General features: G+C 38.8%; 1 protein-coding gene across 1 annotated transcript in view; it reads left to right on the forward strand.

Annotated features, from left to right (window-relative positions):
- The window catches only part of LOC150077356 (xylosyl- and glucuronyltransferase LARGE1-like), a 1505345-nt gene that overhangs the window by 883714 nt on the left and 597740 nt on the right, over positions 1-23891 (forward strand). The window contains exon 11 of the mRNA XM_090385866.1: positions 13380-13463. Within this exon, the coding sequence (XP_090241992.1) occupies positions 13380-13463 (84 nt within the window). The remainder of the gene's footprint in view (positions 1-13379; positions 13464-23891) is intronic.

Raw genomic sequence — 23891 nt, forward strand, 5'->3', positions numbered from 1 at the left:
AAAACTGAAGCACCCACTAACAATATGGAAGTGGATGAACACCAGGATTATGAGGAACCCATCCTGGGACTTCATGGCAACGACACAATGGATACTAGATGCCCCATATTCCCCAAAAAAAAAGACTGGAAGAAATTCTCTCTACAAAAAACAATCAGATGAATCTTCCTTAACTAAACTAAAATAATGCAAAACATCATACAATGGAATACAGAGGACTAAGAAGCCATTCAGAGGACTTGAAGAATTTATGGAGCCAATTTAATCCGATAGGCCTACAGAAACATTCCCTGTCACTGCAAGCCTCGCCAAAATTTTGAAATTATATCTTGTACAGACAAGATAGAAGATCAGACTCTTGTGCCTGTGGAGGAATAGCCATTCTTATTAATTCTAATATTCCATCAAGACTCATCCAGTTACAAACCTCTCTAGAAGCTGTGGCAGCTCGTATTGAAGTTAGTAATTCAGTTACTAACCCTTTTTTTTTTAACATTCCACCATCTCTGCCATTTCCTCATTCAGAACTGGACAATCTCCTTACACAACTTCCAACACCAATTTGCCTTTTTGGTGATTTTAATGGTCACCATTCATTGTGGGGATCCCCTACAATGGATGCAAGAGGCAAATTGATTGAAGAGTTTTTAATAACAATGATATAAATTTACTAAACTCTGGATCTCCCACATACATCCACCTACCTACAGGCTTCGCTTCCGTAATTGACTTGTCCATTTGTTCACCATCCATCTTTCCAATCATGACATGGTCAGTCATTTAATAGTGATCATTTTCTTATTATTTGCTCACTACAAACAGAGGTAACTGCGAATCCTGACCAGCAATCCACTTGGAAGTTTAGAAAGGCAAACTGGGATGGCTATTCTCCCCAAATATATCTAAACAGACTTTATGCTCAAAAACAACCCATTAATGATGTAACTGCATACATAATCAATCAGATTCTGACAGCATCCGATTCTATTCTAAAATCCAAGACATATCATATTCACTGGAATCACTAGTGGAATACAGATTGCCTTCATGCCAAACAGGAGAAAAACCGTGCATGGAATAATACCACAACTAACTTAATCACTTATAAGAGACTTAAAGCTAAAGCAAATTAGACAGAAAGCGAAATGCAATTTGTGGATTGCCTTTGCCTCAATCCATCACAAAAGACACTGACACATGGCTCATCTGGAGAAGGATACAGGCCCTAAATGGCCAATTTGTTTGGCTACCCTCTCCGATACTTCCTTGGAAAGGGAAAAGACCCATCTACTCCTGAAGAAGTTGCTAATGCACTAGCAGAATCATTTGCCACAATCTCTGCTTCTGCTTCCTATACATCCTCCTTCCAAAACATTAAAGCAACTGTAGAAAGGCATAAAATCAACTTCTTCATGTGCCACTTCTTCCCATACAACCAACCCTTTGCATTAACAGAACTCAAAAGAATCATTAAATAGATCAACCAATAGTGCCACAGGCCCAGATGGTATATTTACATTATGCTGAAGCATTTCCCTGAAAAGGACTTGCTTACTTTGTTGATCTTCTACAATTGGACCTTCTATGAAAATGCTTATACTTCTTCTTGGCACCATTCTTTTATTATTGCCATACCAAAACCAGGAAAAGATCCTTCCCTGGTTCAAATTATAGGCCCATATCTCTCACGAGCTGCTTGGATAAAATTTTCAAAAGGATAGTTCATACAAGGCTCACTTACATTCTGGAGTCACAGAATCTCCTGTCAGATCATCAGCATGACTTTCGAAAAAAATAGATCAACCCTAGACATGCTCATCAAAGCCAAATCTCATATGCGCAATGCTTTTTGTCAGGAAACAACATCTAGTTATAGTCAACTTAGATTTTGAAAAGGCATTTGACACTACCTGGCATCATGGTACTCTTATAGATCTTTACCATCTGGGATTTTGGGGCCATTTGCCTGAAATAATTAAAAATTTCCTGCAATTGCAAAATTTTCAGGTCCAGTATAAAAACATACTCTCTGCTTCTCACATTCAGGAAGAAGGAGTCCCGCATGGATCAATACTTAGTTTAACACTTTTTACAATTCGAGTTAGCAGCATGACACAAGATATCCCAAAAATTGTTGAAACATATATGTATGCAGACAATTTTACCATTTCCTGTCAGTCTCAAAATATCAATACCATTGAATGCCAACTCCAACTTGCCATAACCAAAATAGAATCCTGGACTTTAAGGAATGGTTATTGACTCTCAGAAAAGAAATGCTCTACCCTCACTTTTGCAAGTGTTGGGCTCTCCATTCTGATCCTGAATTGCAAATGAACAATACTCCAATCCCACTTGCTACCAACGTCAGATTTCTTGGTCTGATATTAGACAGCAAGCTTAATTTCCAAGCTCACATCACTCATTTAAGAAATGCTTGTGTAAAGCATATGAACATACTTCGATCAGTCTTGTCCATGTCTTGGAGAATCAGTATACTTTATTTCACCTTTACAGAACTTTAATCTGTTGGCACGCAGATTATGGTTCTTTAGTATATGACTCTGCCAGAAGCACTACTTTACAACATCTAAATATCCAGCACAGTGCTCTCAAGACTGTATTGGATGCTTTCAGGAGTTCTCCAGCCGAGAGTCTTCATATCGAAGTGCATGATCCTCCATTACATCTTTGTAAGGAAACATGAGAAATACTTGTTTAAAGCATTTGAATATACTGTAATCAGTCTCCATTATGTCATGGGGAGCTGATCAGTATACTCTTACTGTATTTGTATAGAACTTTAATCTATTCACATCTAGATTATGATTGTCCGGTATATGACTCTGCCAGGAGCACTACTTTACAATGTTTAAATGTCATTCAGCACAGTGTTCTCAGGACTGCATTGGGCACTTTCAGGATTTCTCCAATTCAAAGTCTTTATATTGAAGCACATGATGTTCCATTACATATTTGTAGGAAACCATTACTACAGTAAACTCCTGTTATTCGCGGTATCAGTATTTGTGGTCGCTGATTTAATATGAAATGAAACCTAAAAAAAATGTGAATTTAAAGTGCCATGAACATTTTTTGCCATAAAAAAACATGAACGTGGCTAAAATCATCTTTCACAGTCAAAACAGCGCTCAGTGGGTGGAAGGGAGAGGAGTGACAAAATACGCGAGCGTGGATATTTCCCACTAATCCTTGTTCAATATGCCTTATGCACTTGTCGTAGAAGGTTTCGTCGGTGCTTTTAAATGCTTATAAATTGAATAAATTTATCAATTGATATGCTTACAAAAGTGAAAAATCTACCGTTTTGCAGTGTTAGTGTAAACAGACTTTTTCGAGTGTATTAACGGTTAAAAGAAAGTGACTTTATTGTAGTAGTAGTAGTAGTGGCATGTGATGCAAGAAAGCATGTGTATGAGCTTATGCAGCATCAGCCAAAAAAAAAAAAAAAAAAAATCACACCATTCCCTCCAAATGCCTGTCCAGTTCCTCCTTCAATTTATTCAACCTATCAACTTCCACAACGACAGATGGAAGTTTGTTCCAGCAATTAACCACCCGCTGGCTAAAGGCAAATTTCCACACATCTATTCTACTTGGTTGCTTTCCCGCCTCCTTTAATATAACTGGATAGATCCCATCCACCTCAGGTGCTTTTCTTATGTTTAACTTCAACAATTTCTACTCCACTTTGCTCTCAGTTATTACAAAATCATTAAGTATCCTGCTACAATTTGATAACCTTCTGCCTTTTCCAAACCTTAATAACTCCTCGTGTGTGAATGTAGATGCAAAATACTCATTCAGTTTGTTTGCTATCTGGGCAGGATCATCAACAGTCGATCCATCGATATCAAGTGGACCAATCAGATTCATCCCCTACCTTTTAGAATTTATATAAGTAAAGAAATCCTTGCTGTTTTTCTTAGCATCTTTTGCCAAGGATTTCTCGTAATCTGCCTTCGCGTGCCTAACCTCCTTTGTCACCTGATTACAGACTAGCTTATATCTGCCATAGGTTCTGAGTTGCTTGATAATTTATATGCATCCCATGCATATTCCTTCTCTGTTACGAGTCTCATTAGTTCATTTGATAACCATTTAGGCCTAAATCTTGAACAATATTTCTTAATAGGTATGAAACTTTTAGTAGCTTCCACAATTAGACCGTCACTAGCTTCCACTAGTGACGGTCGTGTTCAAAGCCGCTAAGTGGATTTTTCTTATTTATTGATTTGAAATTATTGTTTTTCTAAAACGTTTGATTTAAATTTAGTAGTATAACATTATTTTATGATTTTTTGATTAATTTGGTGTATTTATTCTTTACTTGGCCTTGTAAAAGTATCGGTAAGGGTTTCCACGTGTTTGTAACTACCGTTCGTAACTACCGCTACCGTTAGTAACTTTCCCGCCATTGTGATACCGTACTAGATATACCGTAGGTTATATACCGTACTAGATAGCGTTAGTTGAACTTCGTTAGCAGTTAAATTGTACGTTTAAATAAATACATATAAGGACTTAGATTACAAACGTAATATAATTAATAACATAACATAATTAATTAATAAATTAATAGAATCATGACTCAGACCAGAGCAGCAAAGCAAAAGGCTCAAGCTAATGGAAGTGCTGTGGCTCAGAGCAGAACTGAGGGGGGCAGTTGTCCTCTGACTGACAGCCTTATAAAATGCACTGTTTGCTTGATGTTTGCAGAGCAATCGGGTACGGGACATGATACTGCCAAGGGGGATGTCTCTGTGTGTGCGCGATGCAAGGAGTGTATCGATATCAGGCAACAACTCGGCGTTCTTGTGGGCCTAAATGAGAGCTTGAAGGACAGGGTGGATGCCCTCGAAGAAACTAAATTGAGGGGCCCATCAAGCTCTCAGCTGCCCACATCAACGCCAGAGCTTGCACTTGGGCATCGCGTGACACAGAGACAACCCCTAAGGCAGAATGCACTGGTCCCGAAGGAACTAGTAGTTGTTGGTGACTCTATTGTCAGGGAAACGGGGAATATGCTTTGTAAAAAAGATAGGTGGAACAGGACCAGGGTATGTCTGCCAGGGGCAAAGGTTGATGACGTAGAGCGAATATCATCTTTTAAGGGCACAAAAGGTGATATAGTTGTACACGTTGGCACTAATAATATTAAGAGTAGGAGACCGGCAGAATTACTTAACAAGTACAGGTCACTGTTGAACAAAAGCCGAGAATTAGGGGTGAATTTGAAAGTGTCTGCAATTCTGCCCAGACACGATAGGAGGGAGTATATGATGAGAGCCTTGTCGATCAATTCGGCCCTGGAAAGATTGTGCAAGGCTCAAGGGGTAGAATTTTTTTCAGCCTGGACTGTACTTGTTAACAGGAGAGATTGCTTTACAGGGATGGGATACACTTAAATAGAAAGGGTGCAAGAATATTTGCTGATGCTATCGAGGCAGTGTTAGGTGGGTCGGAAAACTGCTAGCTTGGGGGGAGACAAAGACCAATAGATTGACAGTAGCCACTGGCAGAGGTGAAAGAGATTCTTGCACTGCTTCTATTAGAATGAGCAGAAGCCTGAAAAACAAGATGCATGGTATTTCAGAGACTACTGGGAGCCATTGCGGTACAAGTAAACACATGGGTTGTGTTAGGGTAGCTAAGAATAGAAACAGGTGCAGGTATACTTGCGTGTACACCAATGCTAGGAGTTCAGTAAATAAATTTGATGAATTTGAGGTATTGCTCAAAACATCGAAGGCAGATATTGTTGGGATATCAGAGACGTGGTGTCACACAGATATAAGGGATGGAGAACTGCAATTTGGGGAGTACAACGTCTACAGAAAGGATGGACAGGATAGGAAGGGGGGAGAGGTTATGCTATTAGTTAAGAAACACATAAAAACCAAGGAAGTGAAGCCAGTCGACATCGCTGGACAGTGCAGTGTGGAGTCAGTTTGGTGTGACATAAACATTGGGAGATCAAAATTGAGAGTAGGAGTGTGCTATAGGCCTAATGACTCTGATGAGTATAATAAGGAACTGTACAGGGAAATAGAGTGGGCCAGTAAATCAGAGTGTCTTATAATGGGAGATTTTAATTTCCCAGATATTGACTGGAATTTGGGGGCTGGTTACTCACACACTAGCAGGGCTTTTGTGGATTTATTGGATGATTGTTTTCTACATCAGCATGTTCGGGAGGCAACTAGAGGGAGTAATACTCTTGATTTGATTATCAGCAGTGATTCTTCATGCATTAAGAATCTGCAGATAAATGAACCACTAGGTGGCAGTGATCACAGTGTGCTGAAGTGGGATTTACTGAAAGAGGTAACTACCATTAGGGGTAAAGGGAAGGGTTATTGCTTCCGTAAAGGCGACTACGATGGACTGAGACAGTATTGAAATTCTATACAGTGGGACCAACTGATGATGTTACCAACAGCAAATTCAAAATGGGAAGCATTCAAAGAACTTATCTTGGAAGCTACTAGGCTTTACATACCAACTAAGAAATATTGTTCAAGGTTTAGGCCAAAATGGATGTCAGATGAACTAATGAGGCATATGGCAGAGAAGAAAAATGCATGGGATACATACAAATTAACACATGACACAGAAGCCTATGATAGATACAAGTTGATATGCAACCAAGTTACAAAGGAGGTTAGGCAGGCGAAGGCAGATTACGAGAAATCCTTGGCAAGGGATGCAAAGAAAAACAGCAAAGAGTTCTTTACTTATGTAAACTCTAGAAGGAAGGGGATGAATCAGATTGGTCCACTTGATATTGATGGGTCAACTGTTGATGATCCTGCTCAGGTAGCTAACAAACTAAATGAATATTTTGCATCGACCTTCACACATGAGGAGTTATTCAGCGAGGGGAATGCCAGAGGTGTATTCAACTCTAGCAGTAAGCTACAGAATCTTGAAATAACTGGGAGTAAAGTGGAGGAGAAACTGTTGAAGATAAACACAAGAATGGCACCCGGGGTGGATGGGATCTATCCAGTTATATTAAAGGAGGCAGCAAAGGAAGTAAGCAAACCCTTAGCCATAATTATGAGAGCTTCCTTGGACTCAGGGGAGGTACCCATAGACTGGAAATGTGCAAATGTGACCCCAATTCACAAAGGAGGATCAAAGGCTGACACAAGTAATTATAGACCTGTGAGCTTAACTTCTGTTCCAGGAAAATTAATGGAGGCACTGGTTAAAGAAGCACTGCAGGATCATTTAGACAAGACTTCAGTTATAGCTCAGACACAGCATGGTTTTGTTAAGGGGAAGTCTTGCCTGACCAACTTGATTGGATACTATGATGCAGTCACAAAAGAACTGGATGCAGGGAATAACTTTGATATTATATACTTGGATCTTAGAAAGCCTTTTGATACTGTTGCACATGGAAGACTGCTACACAAATTGGAGCAGTGTGACATTGGAGGCAAATTGCTGCTATGGATAAAGGGGTGGTTGAGGGGGAGAAGACAGAGAGTGGTAATCAATGGACACCGCTCATCGTGGACTGATGTTATTAGTGGAGTCCCTCAGGGCTCAGTGTTGGGTCCATTATTGTTTTCTGTATTTATAAATGATATTGATGATGATATATCGGGCTTAATGTCCAAGTTTGCAGACGATACAAAGGTTGGCAGGGTTGTCAAGGACACTACTGACACTATGCTGCTGCAACAGGATCTGGAAAGGTTGAGCAGATGGGCTGAGAGGTGGCAAATGAAGTTTAACATTGACAAATGTAAAGTACTACACACGGGAAACAGCAACCCCAGAGCAACGTATCAACTCTGTGGTACTACACTGACAGTGGTAGAGAATGAAAGGGACTTGGGGGTGGTTGTGCAGGCAGATATGAAGTTCTCTGAGCAGTGCAGATGGGCTGCAAGAGTAGCTCATGGAGTATTGTCAATGATATACAGGAATTTTTCCAGCAGGGATAAGGAGGTGATTATTCCATTGTATAAGGCGATGGTCAGGCCACACCTAGAGTACTGTATACAGGTCTGGAGGCCTCATTTGAAGAAGGATGTAGAGCTGCTGGAACGGGTACAGAGAAGGGCAACAAGATTAGTGAATGGAACAAAGGGGTGCTCTTACGAAGAAAGGCTTAAGTTTTGCAAATTACAGTGTCTGGAGACTAGGCACCAGCGAGGTGATCTGATAGAGGTGTATAAAGCCTTGAATGGTTTAAGCATGCTCAATGCTGATGGGATCCTTCCTCTAGCTCAGAAAAATCACCTGAGAGGGCATAAATTCAAATTGAGGAAAGACAGATGTAGGATAGACGTGCGGAAATTTGCCTTTAGCCAGCGGGTGGTTGGTTGGTGGAACAGACTTCCATCCCTTGTGGTGGAGGTTGATAGCCTAAATAAGTTTAAGGCTCAGCTGGACAGGTATTGTGAACGAACAGAGGAGTGAAGTGGAAGTGGGTTTTTTTTTTTTTTTTTTTGGCTGATGCTGCATAAACTTGCTTTCTTGTATCAAATGCCTCTACTAATGCTAATGCTAAATTCTAATGCTAATTAATTCCTTGAATGGTTCCCACTTAGAATTTACTGTTGGTAACATCGTCAGTTTATCCCACTGTACAGAATTTAAACACTTTCTGAGACCACTGTACTCACCTTTACGGAAGCAAAAACCCTTTCCTTTACCCCTGATGGCAATTATATCTTTAAGTAAATCCCGGATCAGCCCACTGTGATCACTGCCGCCTAGTGGTTCCTTTATCTGCAAATTCTTAGTACACGAGTGATCACTGCTGATAACCAGATCAAGAGTATTACTCTCTCTGGTTGCCTCTCGAACATGCTACTGCAGAAAACAATCATCCAAGTAAATCCACAAAAGTCTGACTAGTGTGTGAGTGACCAACCCACAAGTTCCAGTCAATATCTGGGATGTTAAAATCCCCCATTATAAGACATTCTGATTTACTGGCCCACTCTATTTCTCTGTATAATTGTTCATTGTACTCATTCGAGTCATTAGGCCTATAACACACTTCTACTCTTATTTTTGCTTTCGCAGTGCTTATGTCACACCAAACTGACTCAACAGTGCACTGTTCATCTATATTAACTGGGTGCACTTCTTTTGATTTTATGTTTTTCTTAATTAACAGCATAACACCTCCTCCCTTTGTATCCTGTCTATCCTTTTTGTACACATTGTGCTCCCCAAATTCCAGTTCTGCATTCCTTATATCTGTGTGACACCACGTCTCTGGTATTCCAACAATATCCGCCTTTGATGTCTTGACCAACACTTCAAATTCATCAAATTTATTTACTATACTTCTAGCATTGGTATACATGGAAGCATACATGCTCCTATTCCTAGTTATCCTAACACATCCCATATACCCACCTATTTCAGGATGACTGCCATCCGTCCCTGAAATCCCCAACACCCCTCGCTCCAGGTCGCTACTTATTATAAATAAATAAATTTTCTGTTTATAATCCGGGATGACCAAACGGTCAGAGGAGTTCACAAGATAGACAGAATACAAGAAACAGCACCGCATTCAGCAGTCACGGGCTTGAACCCCCGGTCACTCAAGGCACGTGTATTTATGCACCCGCGTGCCTGACCACTAGGCTACGTCAACCTTATTCTAATAGAAGTTGTGCAAGAATCACCTTCACCTCTGCCTACGGCTACTGTTAAACTATTAGTCCTTGTATCCCCCCAAACTATCAGTTTTCCGACCCACCTAACACTGCCTCGATAGCATCAGCAAATATTCTTGCACCTTTTCTATTTAAGTGTATCCCATCCCTGTAGAAGCAGTCTCTCCTGTTAACAAGTACAGACCAGGCTGAAAAAAATTCTATCCCTTGAGCCTTGCACAGTCTTTCCAGGGCCGAATTGATCGACAAGGCTCTCATCATATACTCCTTCCTATCATGTCTGGGCAGAATTGCAGACACTTTCAAATTCAACCCTAATTCTCGTCTTTTGTTCAACAGTGACCTGTACTTGTTAAGTAATTCTGTCAGTCTCCTACTCTTAATATCATTAGTGCCAACGTGTACAACTATATCACCTTTTGTGCCCTTAAATGTGGACAAGTTCTTTTCTAACCCCTACAAAAATATGGCTACGAATAACAAGGGAATTGTGAAAAGATCAAAGAGGGATGATGATGACATTAGCGAGTAAAATTGAGTTATTAGACAAAATTTCTAATGGTGAAAGTGTCTCATTAGTGGCAAAACATTAAAAAATCAATCAGTCAACGGTACAACCAATCAAGAAATTGGAAGAAAAAATCTGCTGTAGTGTTCATGGAAACGTGCTAATTGTTCAAAAATTTGTTCTGTAACTCATGATGTTAAATTAGAAAAAATGGAAAAAGCTTTAAATCTGTGGATAGAAGACTGAACGCAAAATAAAATTCCGTTAAGTTCACTTATCGTTCGTGAAAAGGCAAAACACCTTTATTAGTACTTTAGAGAAACTGGTGATAGCACTGGTGGGATAAGTTTTTTAGCTAACAAAGGTGCTGGTTTGAAATTTCTAATAAATATTACATTAAATATTAAATTGTTTCTTATTTTCATTTCGATGACTTATGCTTGTATTTTATTACGTACTGGCTATGTACCTTCATATTATGAAGGTACGTATAATACATACATACATAGACAAAACTTTAGACTAATTTTTTTTCTTATATATTTCATACTTTGGAACGGAACTCTTTTATTATTATGGGAGCCATAACTTAGTATTTGTGTTTTTGGTATTCACGGCATTTCTTAGGAACGTAACTCCCAAGAATAGCAGGGGTTTACTGTATTCCAATATGCTGCTAAAATCCCGAGTCTTCCATTGCACCCCAGTTGGGAGTATTTTTATAATATTTGGTGGGATTTGTTCTATAAGAGCAAACCAAATGAAAATAGACCTGCTTCACTCAGGATTAAAGAGAGTTTGAATATTGATTTAAGTGATATTTTTCAGGGCACAACTGTTCCTGTTCCACCTTGGGCGTATGTTTCTGCCTCTTACAATGTACATTTTCTTCAGTGGGGGAAAAATGTTATACCTCCTTGCAATATCAGGCAGTTGCACTCATCTCACACTACTCTGAACCCTGATGGATCAAAAACTGCCAGTACAGTAGGTGCTGCTGCAGTTTTTCCTTCATTTACTGCTACAGCCTCACTACAATTAGCCTGCGGCATCTTCACTGTGGAATTATATGCCATCAAGTTAGCATTTAGTAAAATTATTGAGCTTTTCATCTCACATGCCATAATTTACACAGACTCCCTGAGTGCTGTGTCTGCCCTAAGGAAGAATTTCTCATCTTCCCATCCTGTCTTGAAACACATTCATTCCTAGTTAATCTCCTGCAGAGTGTCCAATCAGTCAATTAGTTTTTGCTTGATCCCTGGTCATTCTAACATTCCAGGAAATGAAGTGCTGACATTGCTGCTAAACATCCTCAACCCACTTTCTCACAACATCCTCAGGTTCCTTACACTGACTATAAGTCTGTCATATGCAAAACATGCTAAACAACTGGTCAGAGATCTGGAAAAGTAACACCAAAAATAAAGTTTACCAGATAAAACATGAATCAAAGCTGTGGTTCTCTAGCGTCCGATGAAACAGAAGAGAGGAAATGGTACTGGCAAAACTCATAATTGGACACACACTCATCATACACATCTCTTCCTACTATTGGGAGAAAACCCACCTCAGTGTTCATCCTGTCAGACCCAACTTACAGTACCCTGTCTTGGGGAGCAGATCGTATGACTTTGCTGCTCTTATATAAAGTATTGATTAGATCCTTTTTAGATTATGGTGCTCCAGTTTATGATTCTGCTTGAAGGAGTGTACTATGCTAATGGATCCTATTCAACATAATGCACTGCGGATTGCAATTGGTGCATATAGGACATCTCCAACTCATAGTCTATATGTAGTTAGATGTAATTTTCAACATTTCTATTCCTTTTTTGTGAACCCCTGCTGTTGACTCGCTAGTTGTTATCGCCATCGTGATATTTTTCTATAGAATATTTCTGGAGGTCACTACCAGAAAACAATAAAAACAACTTGCAGTTTACAGTTTATTGGTGTTTTCTGTTAGTGTAATCAATTATAAATGGGTAGTAAACTCGATCTTCTTGCATTTGCTATAGTACTGATAGCTGGAATTCTGTCAGTTTTCACATTATTATGGTGAAATGTTTCCCCTTCCAAGAAATATCCAATCATATAAAAAACATAAATAAATTTTCAGAAACTCATTACTCCATATCTCACTTGTACGTCCATGTTGTTTGTTATTAATTGCTTATCTTTTTTACTGTTTTAAATTTTACATAGTACATATTATGTACTATTACAGAACATATTAATATAGCTATGTACGTAAGTTGAACTTTATTTTTATTTTGCTAACTGGAAAATATTCTTCCCATTTTCACATATCATTTAACTTTGTTAATTGGTAAGGGAATAAAGTTAAATTTGTGCTTTATATCTTTAAAGCGGGGTCCACTGTATTTTGTTGGAGAAGATCCCTGGGTTAGGTTCTGTGCTATTGAACTTGTGCTTGTTTGAGACCATAAAAAATTGTGACTTCGAAGCATGCAGTCTTGACTTTTAAAGAGAGCAGAAGGTACACGAAATCTAGATGCTGCAGAAGAGATTGTGCTTTGCAGCGATGAAGAGGAAGAAAATTAAATGAAAGTACAGTACATTATCTGACATATAAGTATCACAGTTTGTAAGATACGACATTTATTCAGTTATTACTATTTACGTTACTGCTATTATAAAAATAAAGCTAAAATATTAAGTTATTACTACTATAAAAATTAAGTTTCCGATAGTTATAAAAAAATGACTTATTTTTGTTAGCTTTTGTAGTGTAACCCCCTTTTTGTACTGGTTTTTAGTCCAGTAAAACATGTTTTTGCATTACACGAGATTTTGTAGTAACCAAACTACTATGTTATATGAGAGTTACCTGTGTATATATATATATGAATCGTGAATTGTATTTAGCAGTCATGAGCTTGAAGCACTGTTCACTCAAAGAGCGTGTGCTATTGCATGCTAGCTCCTGACCTATGATTTCACTATGATGTAAGTCTACATCATACTTAACACATGAACATTGAACTCATGCTCTGTTCCACTATAATACGCCTATCATAAATATCATTCACTGTAGAATTTTTGCTGTGTTATAACAAGAAGGTTTCCTGCTGCCTTAATTATGTATGTTTCCATTACTGATATAAACTTTGGTTGGATAGTATATATAAGAATGTTTACAATTGATTATTTTGTTCTTCTATATTTAGGTAATAGTACTGGACACAGATGTTACTTTTGCAACAGACATTGCAGAGCTATGGAGAATCTTTCAAAAATGTTCTTCAAAGCAGGTGTGTATATTTTAGTATTAGTATCAACAGTGGCATATTATGCAAAAAAGCAAGTTTATAAAGCACATCAGCCAAAAAAAAAAAAACTTCCCACATCACCTGTCCATCCCCTGCAATAATTTGTCAAGTTTCTTCCTTGAATTTCTTTAAACTACCCACTTCCACAACAACAGGTGGAAGTTTGTTCCAACAATCAACACCCCACTGGCTGAAGGCTCTGCACATCTCAATTTGAATTTATGCCCTCTCATTGAGTGCTGTATGGGAAAGAGAAACAGTGCCATCAGCATTGAGCTTGCTCACTCCATTCAAAGCCTAAACACCTCATTCAGATCACGTCACAGGCAACTAGTAACTAGTCTCCAGGTGTTTCATTTTGCAGAACTGAAGCTATTCTTGGTACGACCATCGTTTCCTTCACCACTCTCACTAGTCCTTTACTTTGCTCATTCTTCATAAATTGAGGCCCTCAGACCTGTACAATGGGATAATCACCTCCTTATCCCTGCTAGCAAAGTTCTTGTATATAATTGATAAAAAACTCCATGTGCTCTCATGGATGTCTGCCTGCATGGCAAAGAGAACTTCATATATGACTTCACATCTATCCCCCCCAAGGTCTTTTTCATTTTTCACTATGCCGAACAGTGGTGCATTATACGTTTTTGGGTCCCAAGGCAAATGGAAATTGGGAGCCCCATCTAAAGAAAAAAAACTAATAAATGACATATTCAATTTCATTTTATTATGACAACAAAACAAACAAATTATATGACATAAGAACTAAAGTTAAAATTTCATCAAAATCGGTAAAACCATTTTTGAAAAAAAAAGTAATTTTCAAATTAATCTTCAAGTGAAGTTCATTGACCTTGACAGGTAGAAAATTCAGTTTCTAATAAAAATCACTTAAAAAATATTAGTAAAAAAGAGCACATTCAAATTATTATATTAGGGCCACCTGTAATCTCTTACATATACCCATATATGTATTATGACTGTAAATTGTGTGTGTTCTCTGGTAGATTTGCCTGTTTTGCTTGACGAAAAAACCCCAGTTTTTTGAGGAAAAACCTTGCTATATATGCCTGAGACCGAATAACTCAGCCACAGAGTGAAAAAAGCCCACTAAAGTTCCTCGCATCATCGACAGGATTCAAACCCCGGCCTTTTCCACCTAGTGTGGGGGAGGACAGTGACGATACCACTGTGCACTACCCATGCAGACAGTAAAAAAAGAACAATGAGTTTTTGAAACAGTGATTTTGGGGCTCGCCCCACCTCTAATCGGCGTCCCATGCAGATGTCTTTTTTGCTTATAGGATAATATGCTACTGATGCGGTTACAGTACCTCCCGGTTGGTATGTTAATCTGAGATTATTGCAACCCATATGTAGTACTGTGTATTTTTCAATGTTAAACTTAAACTGCCATTTCTCAGCCTAATTTTTTTAGATCTTGTTGCAGTAACATATCTTAATTACTGTCATTCAGGACCCTGTTAACCTTTGTATCATCTGCAAATTTAGACATTAAATCTGATATCACCTTCATCAATGTCATTAATAAACATAGAAAAACAGTGGTGTGATGCACTCCACATTATTAGTATTATTAGTACTAATATTAATAATGTGGAATCCCTCAGGATTCATTAGTCCATGAAGAACAGTGTCCATTAATAATCATTCTCTATCTTCTCCCAATTAGCCATCCTTTTATTCATAGCAGTAACTTTTCCTTAATGCCACGCTGCTCCAATTTATACAGCAGTCTTTTATGTGAAACAATATCAAAAACTTTACTGAAATCCAAGTGTATATCAAAATTATTTTTTGCATCCAGTTCCTTTGTAACTGCATCACAGTATTCAATTAGAATAGTCACACAGGATTGCCTGGCCCTGAGTACCAAGCAATAGTGTCCAAGCGAATTTTCCTAAGTGACATATAGTGATCTTTCTGAATGATTTCATTCTGATTTTTTTCCAGCGCTTTTCTCATCATCATTTTCTTTGTAAGTGGTTCTGTACTTAAGGCGCCTCCATAGCCAGGTGGGAAGGAGCAGCAGTGCATAGCACATGCTTCTTGATTAGACCGGGGTTCGAGCCTGTGACCACCACATATGGAGGATGCGGAAGGTCATGGAATGACCACCATATATCTCCAGAGCAATATGGCCTTAGTTGCTAATGCTCCTAAAAACCAAAACAACAACAGCTCCTAAAAACCAAAATAAGATAAGAAGTTCTGTACCTAACAGATATTGAGTAAGAACCCAGAAAGGAAAATCACCTTTCTTTTCCTAGTATATTTATTAATTTTTACACTAACAAATTAACTTCTCCAGCTGCTTGGTCACTAGGTGACACCGCTCCGGCCTCCCTGTGGTTGTACAGGAAACATGTGATGCTTGTCCACCACTAGAGCCAACAGGCTCTCAATATATTGAGACCTGCATAATGGAAGACAATCTCAATCTTCTTAAAAGAATGCAAAAGGACTCAAAATCAGAACCACCAGCTTTTCTGATAATGCATTTGTTATCCACTCAGCTGGTAAGTAACCTCTCTCCCTTTGTTATCCAGAGGTGTCTCGAGAATGCAGCAGCACACCAAAAATGGTGAAAAGGCTCCAGTCAGGAGTTCTTTTAATTGAGACCATGCAAGCAAGGCATTCCAAAGTATTATTAAAAATGTCCTCTATAAGTGGAATCCCAATCAAAGTCACACCACATAACACACTGAACTCCTCAAAAGGAGTGATAAGTCAGTGGGATTTATTGAACGTCACCGAAGAGGAGATAGTCATGGAATTGCTAGAACAGAAAGTAACTCAAGCAAAGCAAATTATGATACAGAAGGATGATAAGCTTGTTCCAACATATAATATTATATTGACCTTTAGTACACTGAATTTGCTGACCTCAGTTAAAGCAGGCTACCTGCACTGCTGTATCCGACCATACATTCCAAACCCTTTAAGACGTTTCAAGTGTCAGAAGTTTAAGAAGTTCAAGTGTCAGAAGAAGGTCACTCCCAGACAACATGCAGAGGTGAACCTACTTGTCCTAACTGCAGGTCAAAAAATCACTCACAGAGTGTACTGCAAAGGCTCCGGAATGTACAAATTGCAAGGGCGACCATCCAGCATATTCAAAATCATGCAACCTCTGGAAAATGAAAAAGGAATACAAAAGTATAAGATCGAGAACAAGGTCGCATATCAAGAAGCAAGAAAGCAAACACAGTCAACAGTCGAAAAACACATGTACGCTTCCACTACTCAAACGTGCCGAGCTGTTTCAACCCAAATTGAGGTATCAATTCCGCCTAATACAATTCCATTACAGAATGGGCATGATCTGTATTGTCAACGCATCAACCTACCACCAAACCTATTCTAGTTGATGAAAGAAGTAATGCCCCTATCACAGTTCCACCTAAAATCTCATCATGATGAAATGTCAAATAAATCACGAAGCCACTGAATTGCAAAAGCCAAACTCAAATAGAATGGACTCTGAAGATATAACTGCACACGATGAAACAGTCCTTGATCTTCATGCAGAAGATGATATGGAGACTGGATTGTCACCTGGTCAAACTGATGATGTAGAAGAGAGTACAGATTCCGGCCGTCCCAATTTTCCTAGAAAAGATAAAACAAAATATGACTGTCAAATCAAACCACTACAAAAGGAACAGACAGGCTTGCCTTTCCTCTTCAAACCCAGATAATGCAGCACATTGTACAATGAAATTGTAGATGTTTACACAGCAATACCGATGACATTTATTATTTTATCTCGCAATATAGTCCTGTAGCCGTTTGCTTACAAGAGACTCCACAAGTAACTCCCTCAATCAAAAATTTTATATTTTACAGAAACTCTTCATTATCTGTATGTAGTGGTATCATAATTCTAGTTGACTATAAAATTCCTTCTGGAAACATTCCACTTCAACTCCACTTAGAAGCTGTTGCAGTATGTGTATCAGTTGGGCAAATTCCAACTCTAGTATCTCTGTACCTTCCACCTAACAAGATGTGCATGTTCAAACAACTAGAAGACCCAATAAAACAAATACCACCACCTCTTTTTATCCTTGGTGACTTCAATACACATCATCCATTGTGGGGATCAGACTACATGGACAATAGAAAACACTTTATAGAGATGATACTGGACCAACTGAATCTAACATTACTAAACACCTGTGAAAATAGAGAACAATGGACAATAGAGAACACTTGATAGAGATGATACTGGACCAACTGAATCTAACATTACTAAACACCTGTGAAAATACCTTCCACTGGATCTATATCAGCAATTGATTTAACTCTGTGTTCCCCCATATTGTATCCCAGTATAGAATGGACAGTTTTTAACGATCCACACAGTAGTAATCACTTCCCAATCATATGCAGAATCCAAATGCTTCAAACTCTGTACCCTGACCATCACTTAAAACGAAAATTCTCCAAAGCAGATTGGGAAATAGTATTCAACCCGCTTTTCTTTTGATAGCAAATCAATCAGACTACAACTCATTGATGATGTCACTGAGCATATTACCAGGCAAATACTGACCACAACCTCCAAAGCAATACTTGAAGTCTCCACATGTAAACACAAAAACCTTAAACACTGTTGGGATGAAGCTTGTACCAATGCCAAAAGGGAAAAAAATAAAGCTTGGAACCTGTTCCGGAAGTTTCCAACTACCAACAACCTAATTCACCATAAAAGGCTTAAGTCAAAAGCTAGAGAAATTAGAAGAAAAGCCAAAAAGGAATCATGGATACAGTTTGCCTCCACTATTACAAAGGATACTAGCAGTTGACTTATCCAGAAAAAGGTTCTGCAATTAAATGGCAAATATCTACCTCCTTCTTCCATCTTAATCAAAAATGTACAGGAAATATCTTCTTCTAAAGAAATAGCTAATGCCCTTGCAGAGACTTTTTACCAAACATCTGCCACTTCAGCATATGGCAATCCTTTCTTAAAATCAAAGCTTCAGCTGAAAGGTATAAAATAAAATTCCATACTACCCAATATCTTTCCTATAATCAACCATTTAACCTATTTGAACTGCAAACAGCATTAAATAGATCATCCAACAGGGCAGCTGTTGGGTAATCTGTTTCTGATGGAATATATTATGTTATGCTGAAACATATAAACAATATGGCCTTGAATTTACTATTAATGTTTTATAACTGGGTTTTTTTGAAGGTACATATCCATCTTGTTGGCATCACTCCATTATTTTAGCCTTTCTGACACCAGAAAAAAAATCACTCATTTCCAGAAAATTACTGACTAATCTCTCTAACCAGCTATCTAAGTAAAATCCTAGAAAGAATGATACACAGATGCCGAGGCTTACCTGGATCCTTGAAACTAAAGCTCCGATGAACAACAATCAGTTTGGATTCCGACAAAATAGATCCACTATGGATCTAATGGTGAAAGCCGAGACTAACATCCATAATGCTTATGTCAAAAATGAACATCTTGTAATGGTAAGTCTTGATATGAAAAAGGCTTTCGACACTACCTGGAGGTATGGCATATTGCAAGAACGTAATTCTTTAGGAATGCAGGGGCACTTAACACTTTAGAAAGTACAATCTGTACTTTCTCGGTCCTACACTCAAGAAGAAGGTACAAGGATCAGTACTTAGCTCTACCCTTTTTTCATTTAGACTGAACACCATAACACAGAACATCCCCAATACTGTAGAACTATATATGTATGCTGATGATCTTACTATATCTTGCTGTTCACAAAATATTCATACCATTGAAAGACAGCTGTAACTTTCCATAAATAAGTTGGAGACATGGGCACTGCATAATGGATATCATTTATCAGAACAAAAAACATTTGCAGTTCACTTCTGCAAAAAATGTAAGCTGCACCCGGAACTGGAACTCATTAAAAAAACATTTGATCCTTCTCACCAATAATCTTCGTTTCCTAGGTTTAATGTTGGACACCAAACTTAACTTCGTTTCACGTATCACATACCTCCAAACTTGTTTGTTTAAAGAAACTTAATATATTAGGTCTATTGTTGTATATGACTCATCTAGGAAAAGTTCATTAATCAGACTTAATACTATCCAACACAGTGCCCTTTGTACTGCTCTGGGAGCATTTAGAACATCCCCTGTCCAGAGTCTGTATGTAAAGGCACACGAACCTCCACTTCAAATTCAAAGCCTTTAGCATTAGCATTAGCATTAGTAGAGGCATTTGATGCAAGAAAGCAAGCTTATGCAGCATCAGCCAAAAAAAAAAAAAAAAAAAAAAAAAAGTAACATAAATAAATAAAAATAACCACTTCCACTTCACCCCTCTGTTCGTTCGAAATACCTGTCCAGCTGAGCCTTAAACTTATTTAGGCTATCAACTTCCACGACAAGGGATGGAAGTCTGTTCCACCCACCAACCACCCGCTGGCTAAAGGCAAATTTCCGCACATCTATCCTACATCTGTCTTTCCTCAATTTGAATTTATGCCCTCTCAGGTGATTTTTCTGAGCTAGAGGAAGAATCCCATCAGCATTGAGCATGCTCAAACCATTCAAGGCTTTGTACACCTCTATCAGATCACCCCGCTGGTGCCTAGTTTCCAGACACTGTAATTTGCAAAACTTAAGCCTTTCTTCGTAAGAGAACCCCTTTGTCCCATTCACCAATCTAGTTGCCCTTCTCTGTACTCGTTCCAGCAGCTCTACATCCTTCCTGAAATGAGGCCTCCAGGCCTGTATACAGTACTCTAGGTGTGGCCTGACCATTGCCTTATACAAGGGAATAATCACCTCCTTATCCCTGCTAGAAAAATTCCTATATATCATTGACAATACACCATAAGCTACTCTTGCAGCTCGTCTGCACTGCTCAGAGAACTTCATATCTGCCTGCACCACCACCCCCAGGTCCCTTTCATTCTCTACCACTGTCAGTGTAGTACCACAGAGTTGATACGTTGCTCTGGGGTTGCTGTTTCCCATATGTAGTACTTTACATTTGTCAATGTTAAACTTCATTTGCCACCTCGAAGCCCATCTGCTCAACCTTTCCAAATCCTGTTGCAGCAGCATAGTGTCAGTAGTGTCCTTGACAACCCTGCCAACCTTCGTATCGTCTGCAAACTTGGACATTAAGCCTGATATACCATCATCAATATCATTTATAAATACAGAAAACAATAAAGGCCCCAATACTGAACCCTGAGGGACTCCACTAATAACATTAGTCCACGATGAGCAGTGTCCATTGATTACCACTCTCTGTCTTCTCCCCCTCAACCACCCCTTTATCCATAGCAGCAACTTGCCTCCAATGCCACACTGCTCCAATTTGTGCAGCAGTCTTCCATGTGCAACAGTATCAAAAGCCTTTCTAAGATCCAAGTATATAATATCAAAGTTATTCCCTGCATCCAGTTCTTTTGTGACTGCATCATAGTATCCAATCAAATTGGTCAGGCAAGACTTCCCCTTAACAAAACCATGCTGTGTCCTAGCTATAACTGAAGTCTTGTCTAGATGATCCTGCAGTGCTTCTTTCACCAGTGCCTCCATTAATTTTCCGGGAACAGAAGTTAAACTCACAGGTCTATAATTACTTGTGTCAGCCTTTGATCCCCCTTTGTGAATTGGGGTCACATTTGCACATCTCCAGTCAATGGGTACCTCCCCTGAGTCCAAGGAAGCTCTCATAATTATGGCTAAGGGTTTGCTTACCTTCTTTGCTGCCTCCTTTAATATAACTGGATAGATCCCATCCACCCCAGGTGCCTTTCTTGTGTTTATCTTCAACAATTTCTCCTCCACTTTGCTCTCAGTTATTACAAGATTCTCTAGCTTACTGCTAGAGTTGAATACACCTCTGGCATTCCCCTCACTGAATAACTCCTTATGTGTGAATGTCGATGCAAAATATTCATTTAGTTTGTTAGCTACCCGAGCAGGGTCATCAACAGTTGACCCATCGATCTCAAGTGGACCAATCTGATTCATCCCCTTCCTTCTAGAGTTTACATAAGTAAAGAACTCTTTGCTGTTTTTCTTTGCATCCCTTGCCAAGGATCTCTCGTAATCTGCCTTCGCCTGCCTAACCTCCTTTGTAACTTGGTTACAGATCAACTTGTATCTATCATAGGCGTCCGTGTCACGTGTTAATTTGTATGTATCCCATGCATTTTTCTTCTCTGCCATATGCCTCATTAGTTCATCTGACAACCATTTAGGCCTAAACCTTGAACAATATTTCTTAGTTGGTATGTAAAGCCTAGTAGCTTCCACGATAAGTTCTTTGAATGCTTCCCATTTTGAATTTGCTGTTGGCAATATCATCAGTTGATCCCACTGTATAGAATTTAAATACTGTCTCAGTCCATTGTAGTCGCCTTTACGAAAGCAATACCCCTTCCCTTTACCCCTAATGGTAGTTACCTCTTTGAGTAACTCCCACTTCAGCACACTGTGATCACTGCCACCAAGTGGTTCATTTATCTGCAGATTCTTAATGCATGAAGAATCACTACTGATAATCAAATCAAGAGTATTACTCCCTCTAGTTGCCTCCCGAACATGCTGATGTAGAAAACAATCATCCAATAAATCCACAAAAGCCTTGCTACTGTGTGAGTGACCAGCCCCCAAATTCCAGTCAATATCTGGGAAATTAAAATCCCCCATTATAAGACTCTCTGATTTACTGGCCCACTCTATTTCTCCGAACAGTTTCTTATTATACTCATCAGAGTCATTAGGCCTATAGCACACTCCTACTCTCAATTTTGATCTCCCAATGCTTATGTCACACCAAACTGACTCGACACTGCACTGTCCAGCGATGTCGACTGGCTTCACTTCCTTGGATTTTATGTGTTTTTTAACTAATAGCATAACCTCTCCTCCCTTCCTATCCTGTCTATCCTTTCTGTAGACATTGTACTCCCCAAATGCCAGTTCTGCATTTCTTATATCTGTGTGACACCACGTCTCTGAAATCCCCACAATATCTGCCTTTGATGTTTTGAGCAATACCTCAAATTCATCAAATTTATTTACTAAACTCCTAGCCTTCCAGTCCATCCTGTTCGACCGTTGCTTTCCAACCCTGAATGGACATTATTCTATAACAGTAAACTGACTGATAATAGACCCGCTGGCATTAGACTAAAAGATTTGCTTCACATCTGGAATATTGATTTTGATAACATTCTTCAGGAGACCAATGTTCCTGATCCATCCTGGTCTGTAAATCCCTCTCACTTTCAGCAATTGGGAAAGAAATGCCTGGCAGATGAAAATATCAAACAACTACATAAAGAACATGCCCTCAACAATACACAGAGATGCCAAATATATAGAGAAGGCTCAAAAACAGGTTCTGCCCTTGGTGCCCTTGCTGTCTTTCCTTCTTTTACATTTACTGTTATACTGCAGAGTTATATGCAATCAAATTAGCCTTACAGAATATTAATGCTTTCCCATTGCTAGTAGTGTAAATATGATACCACGAGTGTAGTGGCTGCATTGCACAATCAGTTTTCAATATCACATCCCATCAAAATACAAATCATTTCCTGTTTAAACCATCTACAAAACAGGAATCATTCAGTGAAATTCTGCTGGATTCCAGGGCATTCTGGTATCATAGGTAATGAGAGAGCAGATCAGGCAGCCAAAAAACAAAACAGTACAACATCAGCAAATTACTAAGCACCATATAGAGATTATTTGAAGCATATAAAAAAAGTCTGTACATTTCTGTGGTTAGAAATAAGGAACTCACAAAGGAATAACAAATTACTCCAAATCAAAGAAGAACCAGCATTATGGATTTCCAACTGATAGTACAAGAAGTTGTACTAACAAGACTAAGGATAGGATATGCACACCTTACCCATATATTTCGACTCATGGGAGATGACCCACTTTGATGCATGCATTACCACTTACAGTTCTTGATTAGACCTGGGTTCGAGCCCATCACCACCAAATACGGAGGATGCGGAAAGGTCAGGGAATGACCACCGCATATTCCCGGAGCAATATGGCATTAGTTGCCAATGCTCCTAAAAAAAACCAAATAACAAACAAACAAACAAACCACTTACAGTCAAGCATATACTTTTAGATTGTCCTCACTATTCCCATTTCAGAAAAAGTACTTTCCACACTCAATCAGAACTGCAAGAACCATTATCGCTTACCCACATGATTGGAAATATTGCTAACCTAGTTGAACTCTACCTTTCTCAAACAAATACATATATATGAATTTCTCTGATGCCAAAATGGAATAAATTATATTACTTCAGGATAATAATATAGGACCTGGCACATTTTGGCCTCAGCTGCTGTCTTGCCCTTAAATATCAATACAAGATTGC

The sequence above is a fragment of the Mastigoproctus giganteus genome, chromosome 12, assembly GCF_048544385.1.
Source record: "Mastigoproctus giganteus isolate SK-2022 chromosome 12, ASM4854438v1, whole genome shotgun sequence".
NCBI classification, from domain to species: Eukaryota; Metazoa; Arthropoda; class Arachnida; order Uropygi; family Thelyphonidae; genus Mastigoproctus; species Mastigoproctus giganteus.